Consider the following 17,275-nt stretch of genomic DNA (forward strand, 5'->3'; position numbering starts at 1 on the left):
GTCCCCTAAGTACCATAGAACTCCGGATTTGTGCTAAGTGCTAAAATAACCCCAAACAATAAAGCTACTACATTTAAACTGGGTATGACAGGAATTCTCCCAGCGTTTTTGCCTGATTTTTGCGATGTGCGTGTAAGACTGTTTTTACAGCGCTTTAAAGGCGTTTGAAAGCCTGGTGCGGGGACTGCACTTGGAGTGGTGTAACTTACAGCCCTTCCGGGCTGGGCTCTGTTTTCTGCATTTGACAAATACGGGTTGGTGTGATAACATTTTATACAATCCTCCTCCATCCCGAGAGAGGACAGTTAGGAGGTTTAACCCTAACGTGGACCTGTCATCTCTGACCCGGACACTTTTTCTCTTCCAGACCTTGGACGGCTTTGTGTTTGTGGTGGCATCCGATGGCAAAATCATGTACATATCAGAAACAGCCTCCGTCCATCTGGGCCTGTCCCAGGTAGGTGGTACCTGCTTTCATGTGCAGCCTCAGTGCGAAGCGTGTGTTGGTGGGCGACCCAGCGTGACCATGTGTTCAAGCACCTGCTTTGTTGAACGAGCGGGACCCCAACTCGCCAAACCGTCTTCTCGGGCCGTTCCGCGGGGCTTTCCTTCCCCGTGTTCCCTTTCCCTTTTTCCTGTGGGGTTAATGACCAGCCCGTCCTGGCGACAGCCAGCCTTGTCCCGAGGTCCGGCTCAGTGGCCGGGACCCTGCGAGTCCAGTGGGCTCTCTGTCGCGAGCAGGGGCTCCACGGAGGCAGAGCGTCTAGCCCGTGTTCGGTGGCCTGCACGCGGGACTGTCGTTGCTGTGAGAGCGAGTGGAAAGCTGGTGGAGGACGTGGATTTTATGCAGCATGTGCTGTGGGGAGAGAGCGGGGGGGGGTGGGGGAGATTTATGAGTGTTCACATGGAATTCAGGGTAATTTTTCCTGAGTTTTTCCAGTTCAGCGGTCGTTTCAGTAAAGCATTTTATATGCTTGTGATAGAAACTCATAAAATGCAGTTTACTACTGTTTTGCACAGCAAGGTCCTGGTTTCCTTAGAACATTTAAATATTACTGATTTTTCTGGAACCATTTTTTAAAAAGGGGCTCATCCCCCAGAGGGAAGAACAGCACTCGCTTTCCTTATCCCAGTCCAGCGGGGGCTCGCGGGGGACTTTGGCTGCAGCCTGGGCCGGTGGGGTGGCAGGTGGGTCCGGAGGGGGGGGACGCGAACTGATGGTTGCCACTCGCGTTTCTGAGTCAGCAGGTGTGGAGCAGGGTTCTAAAAGCCACGTTTTTTCTTTTTTAACACACGGGGACTAAATGTTTCTTTACGTTGGCAATTATCAGCGCGCTCTTCCATCACACTAGAATTGATCAGGGGCAGGAAATGGGCTCCCAGGAGGCCCGTGAATGGTTTGTGTTGCACCAGCCCCTTGTGTAGTTGAGCCAAAATAAAACGTGCCAACTAATGGGGCTCCGGTTTTCTCACTGAGAAACGAAATCACCAGCTTGGAAGTCGCATCTGGTGTGTCCCTTTTCTTTTGCTGCCTTTACATTTTTTTAAAACCTGTCATTTGTTTACAGCCTTCTCTTCCAGCGTGTGCCTATCCCGTCCCCTGCGCCGATGTGTTTTTTATGCAGAGTTCTTTAAAGTGGGTCATCTCAGATCAGAATTGTTTGGTGTTTCCTTTTCTCTTCTTTATGAAATCAGGTCTCCCAGGTAAGATGGGCCAGGGCTTGGCCCTTACAGTGTGACGCGTGAGAGTAGCGCGCGTCCTTGCAGAATGGAAAATACTGTTGGAGACATGAAATTTACTATTTTTTTTTCTATTTTGCAAAGTTTTTATTCTCTGAATTTCGACCTGGCACTATTTATAATTATTTAAGACCCTTTACTTGTGCCCAGCTGGTTTCTACTCCTGGCTTGACTTAATTTTTTCAGTCATGATTTATAAAACCTTTGATTAGTCTTATAATGTCACAGACAAGACAAAACATGTCACGTACCTTAAAAATGACCGGTCAAACATATTTTAGATTAGGTAGAGTTACTGTTATGGAATAGTAAGTTTAAATCTGAGCTTCCTAGCAGCCAAAGCAAAAAGGGAAATGCATTCAGTTATCTGGTTTTTGTTGTCTGATAGGGCAGCTATTTAACCTCTGGAGTGATAACTTAAGAAAAATAATTCCTCTCTTTCAGGATTTTTGTAAGAAACAAATCAAAGTGCCCATTTTATGTGATGTACAAACTATAGAGAGCTACACAAAGCCAGGCCTCATCACCATTTCATTAGTGTTGCACTTCAGATAGCACAGCGGTTGCCGCAGATGGCATCCACCCTTTGGTGGGCACACCCAGGGCTCTTAGTCACAGGAATGTCCTGCACATCGCCAGGCACTGTGCACAGACCGGCACATTCCAGCTCATTCCGTGGCTGCTCTCTCTCGAACCCCACACCCCTCCCTCAGTCATTTTTCTCCTTAGTTAAAATGACCCAAATATCGGACAAGTGACAAATATGCCTCTGTCCACTTTCACCTCCACAGGGGACAGCTGAGCAGAATCACAATTGAAATTACATTTACTTCTGGTCGTAATGCAGACATACGATTTTGTGCTGTGACTTTGAAGGGGGAGGGAACATGTTATACACTACCATTTCCCAAGAGAGACTCAGAGATGCCTTTGGCCTAGATGTTTCCGGAAGTGCCAGTCACAGAAAAGGATGTATCAAACTGTGCAGGACAACTGTTTTTTTTTTCTTTTTTTTCCTGATGGCTTTGGCAGGAGCGTCTCGGTATCAGTCTTCAGTTACAAAAACACTGGGGCGCAGAAGTGAGCCCCGCGTCGGGGGGTGTTCTGTGAGCCGTTAAATAAGAACAGCAAACACTGCCCTCGAGCCCGCCTCCTGCCCACAGTTAGCTGGGCAGCAGGCAGTCAGGCAGAATCACAGCGTGTATTTTCTTCTGTCGTCTTCACTTAAATAGTAAAGTATCGGAGAGGATGTCAAATACCCAGCTTCTCTTTAAAATAATTTTTTTTTTTTTTTTTGCTTTTGGATTATTGTGTCAGGAAAAAGTCAGGCAAATCTATCAGCCACGAAAACTTTATTAACATAGGCTTAATGAATTTTTTCAAGTCACCAGAGAGAAAAATGTTAAGAAAATGTTACCCAGTCGTCTAAGAGTGACCTTCACATAGGTTTCCTGATGAATAGCGATCGGAACAGCTATCATTTCCAGCTTATGTTTGCATAGAGCCCTTATGTGTTCCGGAACTTTCCATGACTCTCCGTGACCTGGTTTCATTTCGTGTGCCATCTTTCCCGCTTCGGGGTGAAACGCCATGCTAGCGGCGTCTGGGGAACAGAAGCCCCTTCCTTGGGTTGCCCTGCTGTGTGGTAATTCATAGCAAAGTGGTCGTCTTCTTCCACCTGAACTACCTAAATAACTACCCGTGTTATCGGTTTGAGGGTGTGAAAATGATTGTGTTACAAGCCCTTCTCAATTCAAAGCCTTTTATTAAACGTTTTAAAAAGTTTGGAATAAGAAATCAACTTCACATGGAGAGTTCTTAAGTTTGTGTTTACTTTCAAATGAGTGAACACGGCGATCCTTCCTGTCAAATTTTCATTAAAAAAGAAGAAAAATGACAGAGACAACCGCAAAATGCAAGGTCTCGCCTCGGCCCGCCGCCCAGGGGCTGGGAGACGGAGTGAGCTGCCGGCCGGGCCTTCTGTTTGGTGGGGACACGTCTCACACACAACGATTCGCAGAGGCCGACGCATCTCCTTGGCAGAGGCCGCGTTGGGGGAGCGCTTGGTATTCACGCAAGTTGATTACGTGGTTTAATTCCATGGTTTTTGGTTGCCGTCACTCACTTGTATTTGAAGAAGGAAGAAAGCCCGGGGTACCTGCTGTGTGCTGCCTCCAGCCGTTGTGAGCGTCCACGGGGTGTAACTTTTACGGAGTCGCACACCCTGTACGGCATGTAGGAAGCGCACGGGCATTTTCAAACGAGTGTCGCTGCCCCGAGACCCCCAGGGAAACGCGGATCTGCGATCGCAGCGGGAGCGCAGCCTGTTCGGGGCCCGCAGGCCTCGTCCTTTCACTTCTGAAATGAAGAGAAAGGGCAGCCTTTTATGTTTGTTGACATAACTTGAACCCTGAAACTCAAACCACCTTATTTTAAAATGCTTCATTTACCGTAGTCAGCAAAACACCAACAAACCAGGACCGTACGGGTCTGGAGAACGGGGTGCCGCCCCCCCTCCCCCCTCTGACCCAGGGTGTCCCCATTCGGGCAGTTTATCCCGGGCCGTTTTCTTGGCAGGAAGAAAAGCTATTCAGCAAAGTATTAAAAAAGCTCTTGGTAGGAAAGCAATCCGTTTTGCAGTTACGGGGTCTGCCCGTGCTGGAGCGGCACTCGGAGGGTCTGTGTTAACGCGGCTGATGGATGAGACCTGGGGTTTTATGGCCACGGCCGTGATTTCTCTTTTTTGAGGCGGTCGCATTGCTTCCAGCGCTCCGAGGCGCGCGGAGATATGTAAACACAGGAAACGCAGCCGGCTGTGATTCCGAGCCAGGTCAGCGTTGCTTTATCATCGCAGACGTGTTCCCGAAAAGCGATTCCGTGTCAGAGCCTGCTTTACTTCCCCGACAGCCCCCGGGTTTCAGAACTGACCCGAATGTTCGCAACACCAAGCGTCTGTCTGGTCCGCGGGCCTTGGCCCTGCTCCTGCTCCAGGCGCAGCGGGCGAGGACGGAGGATGGGGGCAGAGAGGCTGCTCTGGGCCGAAGCCGCGAATGAGACCCCCGCAGGGCCAGGGGCAGGGCCTGTGCAAGTACACGAAGCTGTTTCTCTAGCCAGACAGGTTCCCTTTTTCTAAGTAAGACCTTGGAGCAAACCAGAATGATCTCCTCCCCCCCCCCCCCCAAAAAAAAAGGTAGGGGAGAAATGATAGGCCAACACAAAAATAGTCTATTTGGGCCCTAGCCGGTGTGCTCAGTGGATAGAGCGTCAGCCTGCCGACTGAGGGGTTCCGGATCGGGGTTTGGGTCTGATTCCAGTCAGGGGCCTGTACCTTGGTTGCAGGCTCCTCCCCAGCCGGGCCCTGGTCCGTCGAGCAAGAGGCAATCGATGTGCTTCTCTCACATCCGATATTTCTCTCTGTCTTTCCCTCTCTCTTCCACTCTCTCTAAAAATCAATGGGAAAATATCCCCGGGTGAGGATTAAGAAAGAAATTCTATTTTGTTTTCATTTTTAAAATAAGCCATGGAAATTGGGAATCAATAAAAACAATGACTCCCTTATACCTGGCCGCCCACCAGGCGTCTCCCGCTGCCCCAGAAAAAAGATCGTCCGGTCCCAAGTGACCTGCTTACATGTTCCAGGTTATTTAAATGTAAGGATGAGCAGGAATGACCTGAAGAATGTGTCGTTTTTGCTACTTATTTTTTAATGGCCTCATGTACTAACTTTGAAATATATTTCTTTTTTGTTGATTTCAAAGAGGAAGGGAGAGGGAGAGAGAGATGGAAACATCAATGATGAGAGAGAATCATTGATCGGCTGCCTCCTGCACGCCCCCTACTGGGGATCGAGCCCGCAACCTGGGCTTGTGCCCTTGGCCGGAATGGAACCTGGGACCCTTCAGTCCGCAGGCCGACACTCTATCCACTGAGCCAAACGGGCCAGGTCCTCATGTACTAACTTTGGATGGAGGCGAACATCCATTGGGTCGCTAGGAAAGAGCCAGGCGGGGGGGTAGGGGGGTGGGCAGGGCGGCCTTCTTACAGGATTCTCTCCAAGGATGTTTGTACAACATTGGAAGGAGACATCCTATATAATAAAAAAACTAATATGCAAATTGCCCCCTCGACTGTGAGTTCAACCGGGAGTTTGACCAGGGGGCAGGGTGGCCAACTGCCCGTGGACCCCAACCATGCACGAATTCGTGCACCGGGCCTCTAGTTCTATGAATAACACAGAGACTAGAACAACGCCGGGCCAGGGACCAGGTCACTTCCCGGGCCAGGAACGTAATTTGCTCTGACTGAAAGGGCATCTCACGCTTTGGAACAAATTAGAAGCCCTGGCTCAGAGGAGAGGGGTGAATGCCTTCACCTCCCCGTGGTCCCCGGGGAAGAGCTGGTGGCCTCGCTGGTTTGGAAAGGTGGGGACACTCTCCATTAAGGCCTTGGTTGGTTGTCCTGCTGCGTGAGGTGGCACCATCCGGGCTGCCCCATCACGAGGCCAGGTCCCCTCTGCTCTGCTGAGGGCAAGGAGGCTCCAACAACACACTCAACAGAAATACCGGGGGGCGGGGGGGGGAGGCGGGTGGGACCAGCGCTGGCAAACCTGCCCTCGCTCAGCTGGCCCTCTGCCCTGAGCAGGGCTCAGAGTTCTGCACGCCCACCGCAGGGGCCTGCCACCCTCGGGCAGTGCCCCCCCCCTTTGAGTTTCTCCACTGGGGGCTCCGCTGGCTGTGGAGGAAGGGCCATCCCTGCGCCGGGCCCCCTGACCCATCCCGGGTGCGCTGGCTCTCCGTCCTCACCTCCAGAGTAGGACCCACACGGCTGCTCAGGAGGCTGCTCCGACGGCCGCCGCCGGCAGTTTCTAGAAGGTTGTCCGCCAGTGCCCGTGCCAGAAGGGGAGAGGGGTGAGGGGGCCTGGTCGGGAGCCTGTCATTCCCGATGGTGGCGCTCGTGTTTGGGGGAATATAGAAACTTCTCGGGGTTCGGAAGCGAATCGCTGGGACCCTGTGTACGGGTCACCGTGATGGTGGTGCCCTGGCCCCCTGGCCCTGCAAAGCAGGTGCTGCCCAGCGTGGCCGCGCCTCCAGGTGTCTGTCCTCTGTGGGGTGTGTCAGGGTTGGGCGGTGTCTGAACCCAGGGTCACATAGCTCCGTGGGGTGGGCCCCAGCCGCACCCGTGGGTGGGAACCGGGGTCAGCACAGTCATCGTGGGCTGGGGAGGCCCGAGGCCGTCTCCCTGGCGGTGCCCCGGGAGCAGAGCTGCAGGAGAAGGGCGGCCTCAGGGCGGGCCGGCTCCTGCCTCTCACCTCCGAGGGGCCGAGGCTCCCGGGACCTCGCTGTGGTCCATGGCTGACCATCTCCTCAGGCAGCAGGTGTGGGCTCAGCTGCTTTGAGTTGTCTCCTGTAGGGAGGGTGCTGCCCAGACCATTAGGGTCCCCACCTCTGACACACCTTTTCTTTTTATTTAATTTAAAAACCATTTTAAAAAAATATTTTACTGATGTTTTACAGGGAGGAAGGAAGAGGGATAGAGAGTTAGAAACATCGATGAGAGAGAAGCATCGACCAGCTGCCTCCTGCACACTCCCTACTGGGGATGTACCTGCAACCAAGGTACATGCCCTTGACCGGAATCGAACCTGGGACCTTTAAGTCCGCAGGCCGATGCTCTATCCACTGAGCCAAACCGGTTAGGGCAAAAACCATCTTTATTGATTTCAGAGAGGAAGGGAGAGGGAGAGAGATGGAAACATCAATGATGAGAGAGAATCATTGATCAGCTGCCTCCTGTGCACCCCAAACTGGGGATTGAGCCAGCAGCCCGGGCATGTGCCCTGACCGGGAATTGAACCCTGACCTCCTGGTCCATAGGTCAGTGCTCAACCCCTGAGCCACGCCAGCCGGGCAATGGCTCACCTTTTTCATCCTTCACTTTGCAGTTCCTCCTGCTCAGGACTCTGTTTTCAGCTCAGACCTCTCTGTCCTTGCGGAGAGTGTGGGAGAAGGTTTGGAAAAGGCAGGTGTGTCCGCGCGGGGAGGAGGGTGGGCGGTCCGCGGAGTCCGGAGTCCTGTCCCTGCGGTCCGCAGGCGCCCCCCTCCCCGCGGTCCCGGGAGGATCCCTGACCCCTCCCTCTGCGGCAGGTGGAGCTCACCGGCAACAGCATCTATGAGTACATCCACCCGTCCGACCACGACGAGATGACGGCCGTGCTGGCGGCCCACCAGCCCCTTCACCATCACCTGCTCCAAGGTACGTCTCCTCCCGCCGGACAGGAACCAGCAGGAAAGCCAGGCGGTGCTCTAGGGTGCGGTGCGACCCGAGGGTCTGGCTCCCCGCGCTGCCCAGCCAGGGCCTCAGCCAGCCCGCGCTCCCACCGAGCGGGGTTGGCCTTCCCGCCTCTGTCAAGCAGCACGGCTGTGCCCCCGCCTGTGATGGGTGCCGGTGGCTGTGATGGGTGCCGGTGGGGGTGAATCGGGTGGCCCGGGGCTACTCCCTAACATGCTCTGGGCTGCGCGTTCCGGCCACACAGGCCTGGGCCGGGCTCCTTAGCCAGGGGCCGAGGTTAGAAGGGAGCTTGCGAGATCGAGTGGGGAGATTATGTTTATTCCTCGGGTTGCAGCCAGCGTCTCCTTTGCGTATGGATGGTAGACAGGAGGCCGCGCCCCCTCTCTTCTCTCCTTGGAACTGTCAGGCGTCCCAAGGCCCCACGACCGGGCCTGGGTCCTACTGTGCTGAGACAGCAGCACGGTGACACGCGCATCCCCCCTGTTTTGACGCCGGAACGACTGTTTGCGGTTCGATGGTAACCACCCATTTGGATTCTCGTCTGTGTCGTTCGTGCGCTCAGAGGCGGCATTCTGCGTGGGGATTTGTAGGTTTGTCACGACACAGATCACGTCTAGACGGAGGCAGGCCCATCCCACTGGCCCGGCCCCATCGGGGACACGGCCCTCCCCCTGAGCCCCCGTCATGTCACCCGACGGGCGGGGTCCCCGCTGCGGCCGGCCCGTGTCAGCACGGACAGGGCGAGGCTGCTCCGTGGGGAAGGGAGAGGTCCCGAAGGTGGTCCTTCGATGACAGCTGCCGTGTGTGCTTGGAAGACACGGAGCCTGTCCCAGGCCCGGCCTGGTGACTCCCCGACCTCCGGTGAGACCAACCCGTCTCCGGTCTGCCTGGGACTGGCGGCCAGCGTGGCCGAGACCCCTGTGGGGGGGGGGCGCGGAGTCTGAGGAGTCACCTCTGACAGAGTGAGGGCAGGAGGACGTGGCGCTGGACACTGACTCTCACGGGAAGACAGGGACCCCCAGGGAGTCGTCGGAGCCTCGGGTTGTCATTGTTCCCAACGATCCAGGTCGCTGCGAGGGAGCGGGCCCTGGCTCCTTCCCGCCCCCCCCCCCCCGGCCCCACTCGTTAAAACGGGGCAGAAAATGACAGTGAGCAAACCTTGGGGACATGCCGGTCCCCTCCCCGGCTCCTGTGGGCACTGCCGAGGCCGGTGGAGAAGCACAGGCCCAGAAGGGGCCGCCCAGCTCCTGGTGACAGCAGAGTGTGCGGGATTGGGGCTCACAGTGAGGGACTGGGGCTCACAGTGAGGGACTGGGGCTCACAGTGAGGGACTGGGGCTCACAGTGAGGGATTGGGGCTCACCGTGAGGGGCTGGGGCTCACAGTGAGGGGTTGGGGTTCACCGTGAGGGGCTGGGGCTCACCGTGCTCACTGTCACCCCCGTGCCCCCCGCAGACTTGCTTTCCTGGGTGGGAACTGGCCCGTGTTTATGGTGATTGGGTGAGAAAGGGCTCTCCCCACCAATGGGGCAGACGGGCGCCGTGTTAAAGGGAAGCTATGCCCTTCAGACCCCTGACCCACAGGTGCAGAGGATTGTGGGTAAAGTGGAAGCCTCTCCACCTGGGGGTGCCTCTCCGGCGAACCCCTTACCGGCACCGGGCGTGCCCTCGGGGGTGGGGGTGGAGGCTGCACGCCCATTCCCAGGGGTAACCTTTCTTTAAAAAGTAATTTATTAACCACTCCGGGGGCTGTGTATTTAGTGAGTGACCTCCCCTCCCCCAGGGTTGGGCACGTGGGCATGGGTGCCCGGATGCTGTCCCTCCCCCAGGGCAGGGCACGTGGGCATGGGTGCTCGGAGAGCTGGTCCCTCCCCCTAGGGCAGGGCACGTGGGCATGGGTGCCCGGATGCTGTCCCTCCCCCAGGGGCAGGGCACGTGGGCATGGGTGCCCGGATGCTGTCCCTCCCCCAGGGGCAGGGCACGTGGGCATGGGTGCCCGGATGCTGTCCCTCCCCCAGGGGCAGGGCACGTGGGCATGGGTGCCCGGATGCTGGTCCCTCCCCCAGGGGCAGGGCACGTGGGCATGGGTGCCCGGATGCTGTCCCTCCCCCAGGGGCAGGGCACGTGGGCATGGGTGCCCGGATGCTGTCCCTCCCCCCAGGGGTAGGGCATGTGGGCATGGGTGCCCGGATGCTGGTCCCTCACTAAGCAGAGGGCGTTCCGGGGAGACCTGGTTTGCGGTAGCGAGGGCAGAGGTTGGGCTGAGGCCTGCAGGAGAATGGAAGGCAGGTGGTGGCCCAGCGGGGACAGGGACAGGAGGGAGGTCCGTCCAGGGCCGTGGGTGAGGGCGAAAGCCTCAACCTGGCCCAGCATGTTTGCTGGGCCCTGTCCCCCATTCCACGTTGCGGGCAGTCTCAGCCCAGGGGCACGGCTGGCGGGAGGCCCCAGGGGCTGGCTCCCTCGCTGCACTCGGGAAAGGGCTGCACTCGGGAAAGGGCTGCACTCGGTATCTGCTGGCCCAGGGGGTCAGAGGCCTCCTCGCAGGCCCAGGCGCCTGCCCCAGGGCAGGTCAACTCTCCGGGCACCAGGCCTCTGTGGTGCCACGCGGGCCCCTGCCTGGACGGTCCTCACGTGTCCCCAGGCTGGCCTGTCCCAAGTTCTTGCTGTGGCTGTGTTTCCAGCCGCCTTCTTCCGGGGCACATGGAAGCCAGGCCGGATGGGATCGGCTCTGCACCCCACCCAGTCCCCACCCGACCTGGTCCCCACCCAGCTCCCACCCCACCCGGGACCCCAGCCCCCAATACCCACTGCCCAGTTCCCAGCCTCCCCAGCCCCCACCCCACCCAGGCCTGGCCTCAGGCAAGGCTCTCCGGGCTGGCATCTGGGCTGCTGGGACGAGGCGCCTGGCTGGGTCCTGCGGGTGATGGACGTTGTTGGGGTGACGGTGGGGAGGGGGGACAGCTGGCCATCTGACCCGGCTCCTGCTTTCAGAGTACGAGATAGAGCGGTCCTTCTTCCTTCGCATGAAGTGCGTCCTGGCGAAGAGGAACGCGGGGCTGACGTGCAGCGGATACAAGGTACGAGGAGCCCGCGGGAGGTGAGGAGGGGCCTGGGTCCGGAATGTTTTGTATTTTGCTTCACACTGAGAACACGTGCAGACAGGAGGGCACGGGACCCAGGCCTGCACACGGCAGTGGCGCTGCTCAGAGGGCAGGGCGAGAGCTGGCGTCTTGAGACCGTTCGTCCCGGGGCCAGGAGGGCACGCGGCGGACTCACCCTGGCACCTGAGGTTGCTCTGCACACGGTCGGTCTGCCTGAGTGGCTAACGGAACCCGCATGGTCCAGGCCGCAGGGCATTCAGAGCCCAGAAATGTCCTTGTCCTCAGAAGGTTCGCGGTGAGGACGGTGCTGCGCAGACAGCCACAGGGCAGCCACTCGGAGTGCAGAGCAGAGCTTCCTCCGCAGCGTCTCCTCCTGTAACCGTTAGCGAGCCTAGTGCAGCGGTTCTCAGCCTGTGGGTCGCCACCCCTTTGGCGGTCGAACGACCCTTTCACAGGGGTCACCTACGACCATCCTGCATGTCAGATGTTTACATGACGATTCATAACAGTAGCAACATGACAGTTATGAAGTAGCCACGAAAATAGTTTTATGGTTGGGTCACCACATGAGGAACTGTATTGAAAGGGCCAGGAGGTTGAGAACCACTGGTCTAGCGGGTAATCTAACCGCGTAGCAGCCCTCGGAGGGAGTGTGGTTGGCCCCTTCTACGTCAAGGACACCAGCCGACAAGCCGGGGGCAGGCAGGTCAGCGGCAGAGCTGGCCCTGGAGCCCAGCCCCCCATCTCCAGCCCTGCCCTGGCCCCTTTCTCTGCCTGACGTGCCCACCTCCAGCTGACCCCGGGATCCGGGAGCAGGCCCCCTGAGGAGCCGTGCAGTGCTCCCACCCCAGGTTTGCCTCCCCGTGCGCCCTCCCCTCGGCCCCTCCGGGGAGCTGCACTCGGAGCCCTTGGCGTTGACTTGACCTCACTCTGTTTTGTAGTTTGGAGGGTACGTTTCTTAGTTGCTGTCCCAGACTCGAAGCCTCTTTGGCCCAGGCGTGGGGAACCCCCGGCACGGTCCTGCACCCACAGGCATTCTTCTGGACACTGGGTCTTGGCTTGTTTCTGCCACTTATTAACCGTCCAATCCTAAGCAAAACACACCGCCTACCTTGCCCTCAGTTTCCTCATCAGTGAAATGGGAGAATAGACTAGAACTGTGGTTGGCAAACTGCGGCTCGCGAGCCACATACAGCTCTTTGGCCCCTTGAGTGTGGCTCTTCCTAAGCCTTAGGAGTACCCTAACTAAGTTAATAACAATGTACCTACCTATATAGTTTAAGTTTAAAAAATTTGGCTCTCAAAAGAAATTTCAATCGTTGTACTGTTGATATTTGGCTCTGTTGACTAATGAGTTTGCCGACCACTGGACTAGAAGGATTTAAAGATTCGTTCCAGCTGTAAGGACGGGAATACATTCGGGATCCTGGAGGGAGGCTTCTGGGAGGGCTCATCCCTGCCCTTACGGGTGTTACTGATGGAGCTCGCATAAACGAATCCAGTGTCGAGGCCCAAGGCTGCGTGAGCGGTGCTGCATGACCTTCGGACACTCACACGTTCTCCTGTGTGGTGTTTGGCTACAGCTATTACACACGTTTCTCTATAGTCACTCTGGCTTTTGCTTATTACAAGGGGGATAAAATCTTGAATTATAAATAAAGCATATTTTCCATGAAGCTCTTCCCCCCATTCTACTGGAAGGATTCTGAGTTTCCTGAGTGACGTAGCTTGTCAGGTGATATCAATGTCAGGTTAGCGTGTCGAATCCAGTCCCATCAGAACATAAGCTTTCCAGCTGCTGGCGTGAAGGTTACGGAACCCAGGCTCACCCCCGAGGGCCCTGTCGTGCCGCTCACCCCTCTAGAGAGCCGTGGCTCCCACAGTCAGCGAGGGGAGAGGCCCCTGTGTGTTATTCTGATATTGTTCCGTTCCTCCCGGAGGCCGGGCTGGGGGACAGGCTGGGCGCTGGAGAGACGGGGCAGCGGCCGGGCCGGGAGGCGGGCGTCCATGGCCCTGGGCCGCGGGGCTGACCCGCCCTCTCCCCCAGGTCATCCACTGCAGCGGCTACTTGAAGATCAGGCAGTACATGCTGGACATGTCCCTGTACGAGTCCTGCTACCAGGTCGTGGGGCTGGTGGCCGTGGGCCAGTCGCTGCCGCCCAGCGCCGTCACCGAGGTCAAGCTGCACAGCAACATGTTCATGTTCCGGGCCAGCCTCGACCTGAAGCTCATCTTCCTGGACTCCAGGTGAGCGGCAGCCGCAGGGGGTCCCAAGGTCCTGAGGGGGCCGGCCCCTGAAGGTGACACCCTTAAGCCAGGCTGGGACAGGGAACGAGCCAGGCTCAGACTGTCAGTCGGGAAGGGATCTATGGCAGGGGTCCTCAAACTACGGCCCGCGGGCCACATGCAAATACAAATATTGTATTTGTTCCCGTTTTTTTTACTTCAAAATAAGATATGTGCAGTGTGCATAGGACTTTGTTCATAGTTTTTTTTTTTTAAGCTATAGTCTGGCCCTCCAACGGTCTGGGGGACAGTGAACTGGCCCCCTGTTTAAAAAGTTTGAGGACCCCTGATCTAGAGAAACCGAGGCAGGAGGGGAAAGAACTAACAGCCGCCTCAGCACGTAGGTGCAGCGGCTCCCTCAGCTCCGGACAATCAGACCTCATTCCCATCGTCGCCATCTGCCCTCATCGTCATCCCCGGGCCAGGCCTGGAGACTTCCCTCTCCAAGGCCCACAGGGCAGGGTTCTGCCTGTGTCGCCCTCCGGCGGGAGGACCTGGAAACCAGCAGGTCCGCACGGGCAGTGGGTGTGTGGGGGGCCCTCCCACCCGGGCTGCACGGGGACCCGTGAGCCATGAGGCCACCGCAGGGCAGAGGCGGGAGTGGACGGGCGGCCTTGCCTGGGGGGACGCTGACCTCAGCTAGGCCAGGGCCCTGTCTGAAACTCTCTCCCACTGTCCCTGCCTCTCCCCCGAGACCTGGAGAGAGCGAGCAGGGAGAGCGAGCGAGGAAGGGCCAGGGGCTGTGGGTTGTGGTGACCGAGGGGCCAGCCTGCTCGGGAGGGAGGTCTGTGCTAGAGGCCTTGGCGTCCCCGGGGCTGTGAGGCCTCTTTGGGCTTCTGGTTTCTTATCTATAAAGAAAACACAAAACAGGCCCCACCCACCGCTGCCACAGGGCCGCTGGGAAAGGTGACCTTAGGGAACAGGTGTGAGCATTTGGGAAGGGACAAGCCCGATGCACCAGCAGGTGAGCCGGGCCGCCGCCTCCCGGAAGGGACCCTGCTGGCAGGGGGAGTGCTCAGGGGTCGCCTGACCTCCGTGGGCGTGGTCAGCTTGCCCAGGGAAAGGACGTCTCTTGCTATCTGTTTCCTGTTCACCTGGGGCGAGGATTTACTGATTCTTTGCACTTTTGTGGTAAAAGACACAGAACATAAAATGGGTCATTTTAACCGTTTATCGAAGAAGAACAGACGCACCTGGTTCGGGGTAGGAGGTGGGGACCCAGATGAGTCTAGTTCATCGCGGACGCACCTGGGACCACTCAGGTGGAGAGATGACGAGGCCTGTGGGACAGTCATGGTCTCCCAGGAGCTCAGCCAGGGGAGAGGGCAGCTCTGAGGAGGATGTGACACCTCCTGTGAGGGCGGAGGGCCGACCAGTGCTGTTTCCCGGCGGTGGGGACGGTGGGGGTGGCGGGGGCGGCGGGGGCCAGGCCCCTGGGGACAGGAGTCGGGGCTGGCCGAGATCCCGGCCCACGCGGGCAGAAGCAGGCGTGAAGGAGGCGTTCCTTCCAGATGCCAGGTCCCTTCTCGAGTGGACAGAAAACACGTCCACGCCCTTTATTCTAGACTCGCGGGAGGATTCTGCTGGTTCTCCCTGTGTGTCTCCTGGTTTGTCTTTGACCATTCACCCCCCCCCCCGCCCCCGCCCCCCACCTCCGAGACCTGGTGAGCTCTTTACTCGAGGGAAGCAGAGTCTCCCCGAGCGGGGCTCAGGGCCCACACAGCCCTGCGCCTCCGGCAGACACAGGGCTGCACGGAGGAGGTGTGCGGAGAGACGGGGGCCAGGGCTGGGCTCGGACGTGGGCTTCCTTGAAAGCCAGTGTCCCTCTCGTTAGGGTGTGGGGGCCATGCCCCCGGGGAGGGGGAGGAAGGAGGAAGGACAGGCGCTGACCGGGAGGAAGACTCCCTCTCCCCTGAGGAGACTGGGGTCCCCTGCTGAGCGCCAGGGAGCTCTAATCTCCCTGATCTGATCGGAGCTGCTCATGAGGGGCCAACAGGCGCTGGAGAATTCTTCCCATCACTGGCCCTCCGTCTGCGGCCGGGCGGTCAGCCAGGGGACAGAGGGGCTGGCCCGGCGCTGGGGGTCAGCAGAATGGCCCACGAGGTGGGAGATGGCAGCTCTGACACTCAGACCCGGGCCCCCAAGAGGGCTTGGCTGGACGCCCAGCCGCCCCAAGTCCCCAGGGGGTCCCCCCCCCCAGAATCCCAGACCCAGCTGACCTCCGCATAACCTGGCCTTCGGTTCGCGGGGTTTGTGCGCTTCACTTTGAAACTGTAGCCGGTGCTCTTGCTGAGGACGGGGAACGAGGGGGCTTGGCAGACCCCTCTGACAGGTCTTCCGACACCAGAGGGCTGGAAAACGGGGCGGGCGCGCCGCCAAACCCTGTCCCCCCCCTTTAGTGTTTCAAAGCCGCGTGGACTTTGATGAGAAACGTAATACATGTGTTTCTGATTCATTTACACGTTCGGGGCCGTTGTTCTGAAACCTCTCGTCCGAAGGGTCTGGGAAGCTTCTTTCACCCCCGCCCCGCCCCGGAGCGGGGAGAGGGGCCTGGCCTGCTTTCGGGGGAGCCAGATGGCTCCGTGCGGCTGCCACAGCGCGGGCTCCGTGGGCCTGGCGCTCTAGGTGGCCCTCACAGCGGCCCCAGGGCCCCGGAGGCTCTGGCCTCGGCACGTCCCCGCCTGCCCACCTCGCCGGCTCCTTCCTGCCCGCGGAGCACCATGGAAATGCGTACACCAAATAGTGAGCGATTCCAGGGAAATATGAGGCTCCCCGAGATTTACGACCCGAGCCCGCACAGAACTCGACAGAAAGGGGAGCGAGCGAGGGAACGAGGGCGAGGTCAAGTTTCCCCGTTTCATTTGCAGCTAATGTTTCAGGTCTGGACGGGCAGGGCTGCCAGGCCGGCCGCCCGGGCCCCTGACGGCTGCTCCCCGGGCCTCAACTCCTCTGGCATCTTTCATCTGCTCTAGAGTGTCTGTCGCCAGGACGTTGGGGCCACCTCCTCCCGGCCCGGTTCCCGGGGCTTTAGCCACATGCAGCTTTCACCTGCGCCGGGCGCCCTGCAGGCTGGGATGCGGGCAGCCGTGCTTCTCCAAAGGGCTGGCGGGGAGAGCAGTGCGCCGGGCGTGATGAGCGCGGAGAGGGGCGACGTCACACGCCCTGGGAGCGTGCTTCCACCGCTCCAGGGGCTTAAGGCTGGCCTCGCCCCGTGGTTTCCGTGTTATGCTATTCCTGGGGGGTCCAAAGCCACCCCCTCCGCTAATGCGAGGCTTCGGCGCCTCCAGTTCTGCCCTGACTCCCCCCGCGAGGACTCGCCAGCCACACGCCGTCCTGAGCCCGACGGTGGCCGGTGGCCAGTGTGCACTGGAGATGCAAAGGTCACGCACGCAACGGCCAAGATGTGGAAACAGCCAGCGTCCCTCATCAGAGAGCGGGTAAATGGGGTGCGGGGTCTCCGTGCCGTGGAACACGAGAGGAATGGCATTCCGACACACACGACGTGGACGGCCCTCGAAAACATCCTGCTGACTGCGGGAAGACAGACACAGAAGGACAAATGCCGACTCATTCCCCTCAGAGGAAAGATCTAGAAGAGACCAAGCCAGAGAGACAGCAAGTGGAGTAGAAGTGGCCGGAGACGGCGGGAGGGGACATGGGGACGTACTGTTTAATGGGCAGAGGTTCTGCTTGGAAGGGCGGAAAGTTCTGGAAGTGGGAGTGGGGATGAGCAGGCCGCATTGTGGATGGAGTTCCTGACTCTGAACGGTACACTTACAAATGGTTAACATGATCAAGTTATTTTGCCACATTTTTATTTTTTATTTATTTTTTAAAATTATTCTCTTCCAGGAGACATTTT

The 17,275-nt window shown here is 58.2% G+C and overlaps 1 protein-coding gene across 2 annotated transcripts in view; it reads left to right on the forward strand.

Annotated features, from left to right (window-relative positions):
• Window positions 1-17,275, forward strand: part of SIM2 (SIM bHLH transcription factor 2) — a 43,439-nt gene that overhangs the window by 11,071 nt on the left and 15,093 nt on the right. For both annotated transcript variants that reach the window (XM_059686442.1, XM_059686443.1), the window contains exons 3-6: window positions 368-457; window positions 7,884-7,992; window positions 11,018-11,103; window positions 13,175-13,374. In XM_059686442.1, coding sequence (XP_059542425.1) covers window positions 368-457; window positions 7,884-7,992; window positions 11,018-11,103; window positions 13,175-13,374 — 485 coding nt within the window. The remainder of the gene's footprint in view (window positions 1-367; window positions 458-7,883; window positions 7,993-11,017; window positions 11,104-13,174; window positions 13,375-17,275) is intronic.

This window comes from Myotis daubentonii, chromosome 3, assembly GCF_963259705.1.
Source record: "Myotis daubentonii chromosome 3, mMyoDau2.1, whole genome shotgun sequence".
Taxonomy (NCBI): Eukaryota; Metazoa; Chordata; class Mammalia; order Chiroptera; family Vespertilionidae; genus Myotis; species Myotis daubentonii.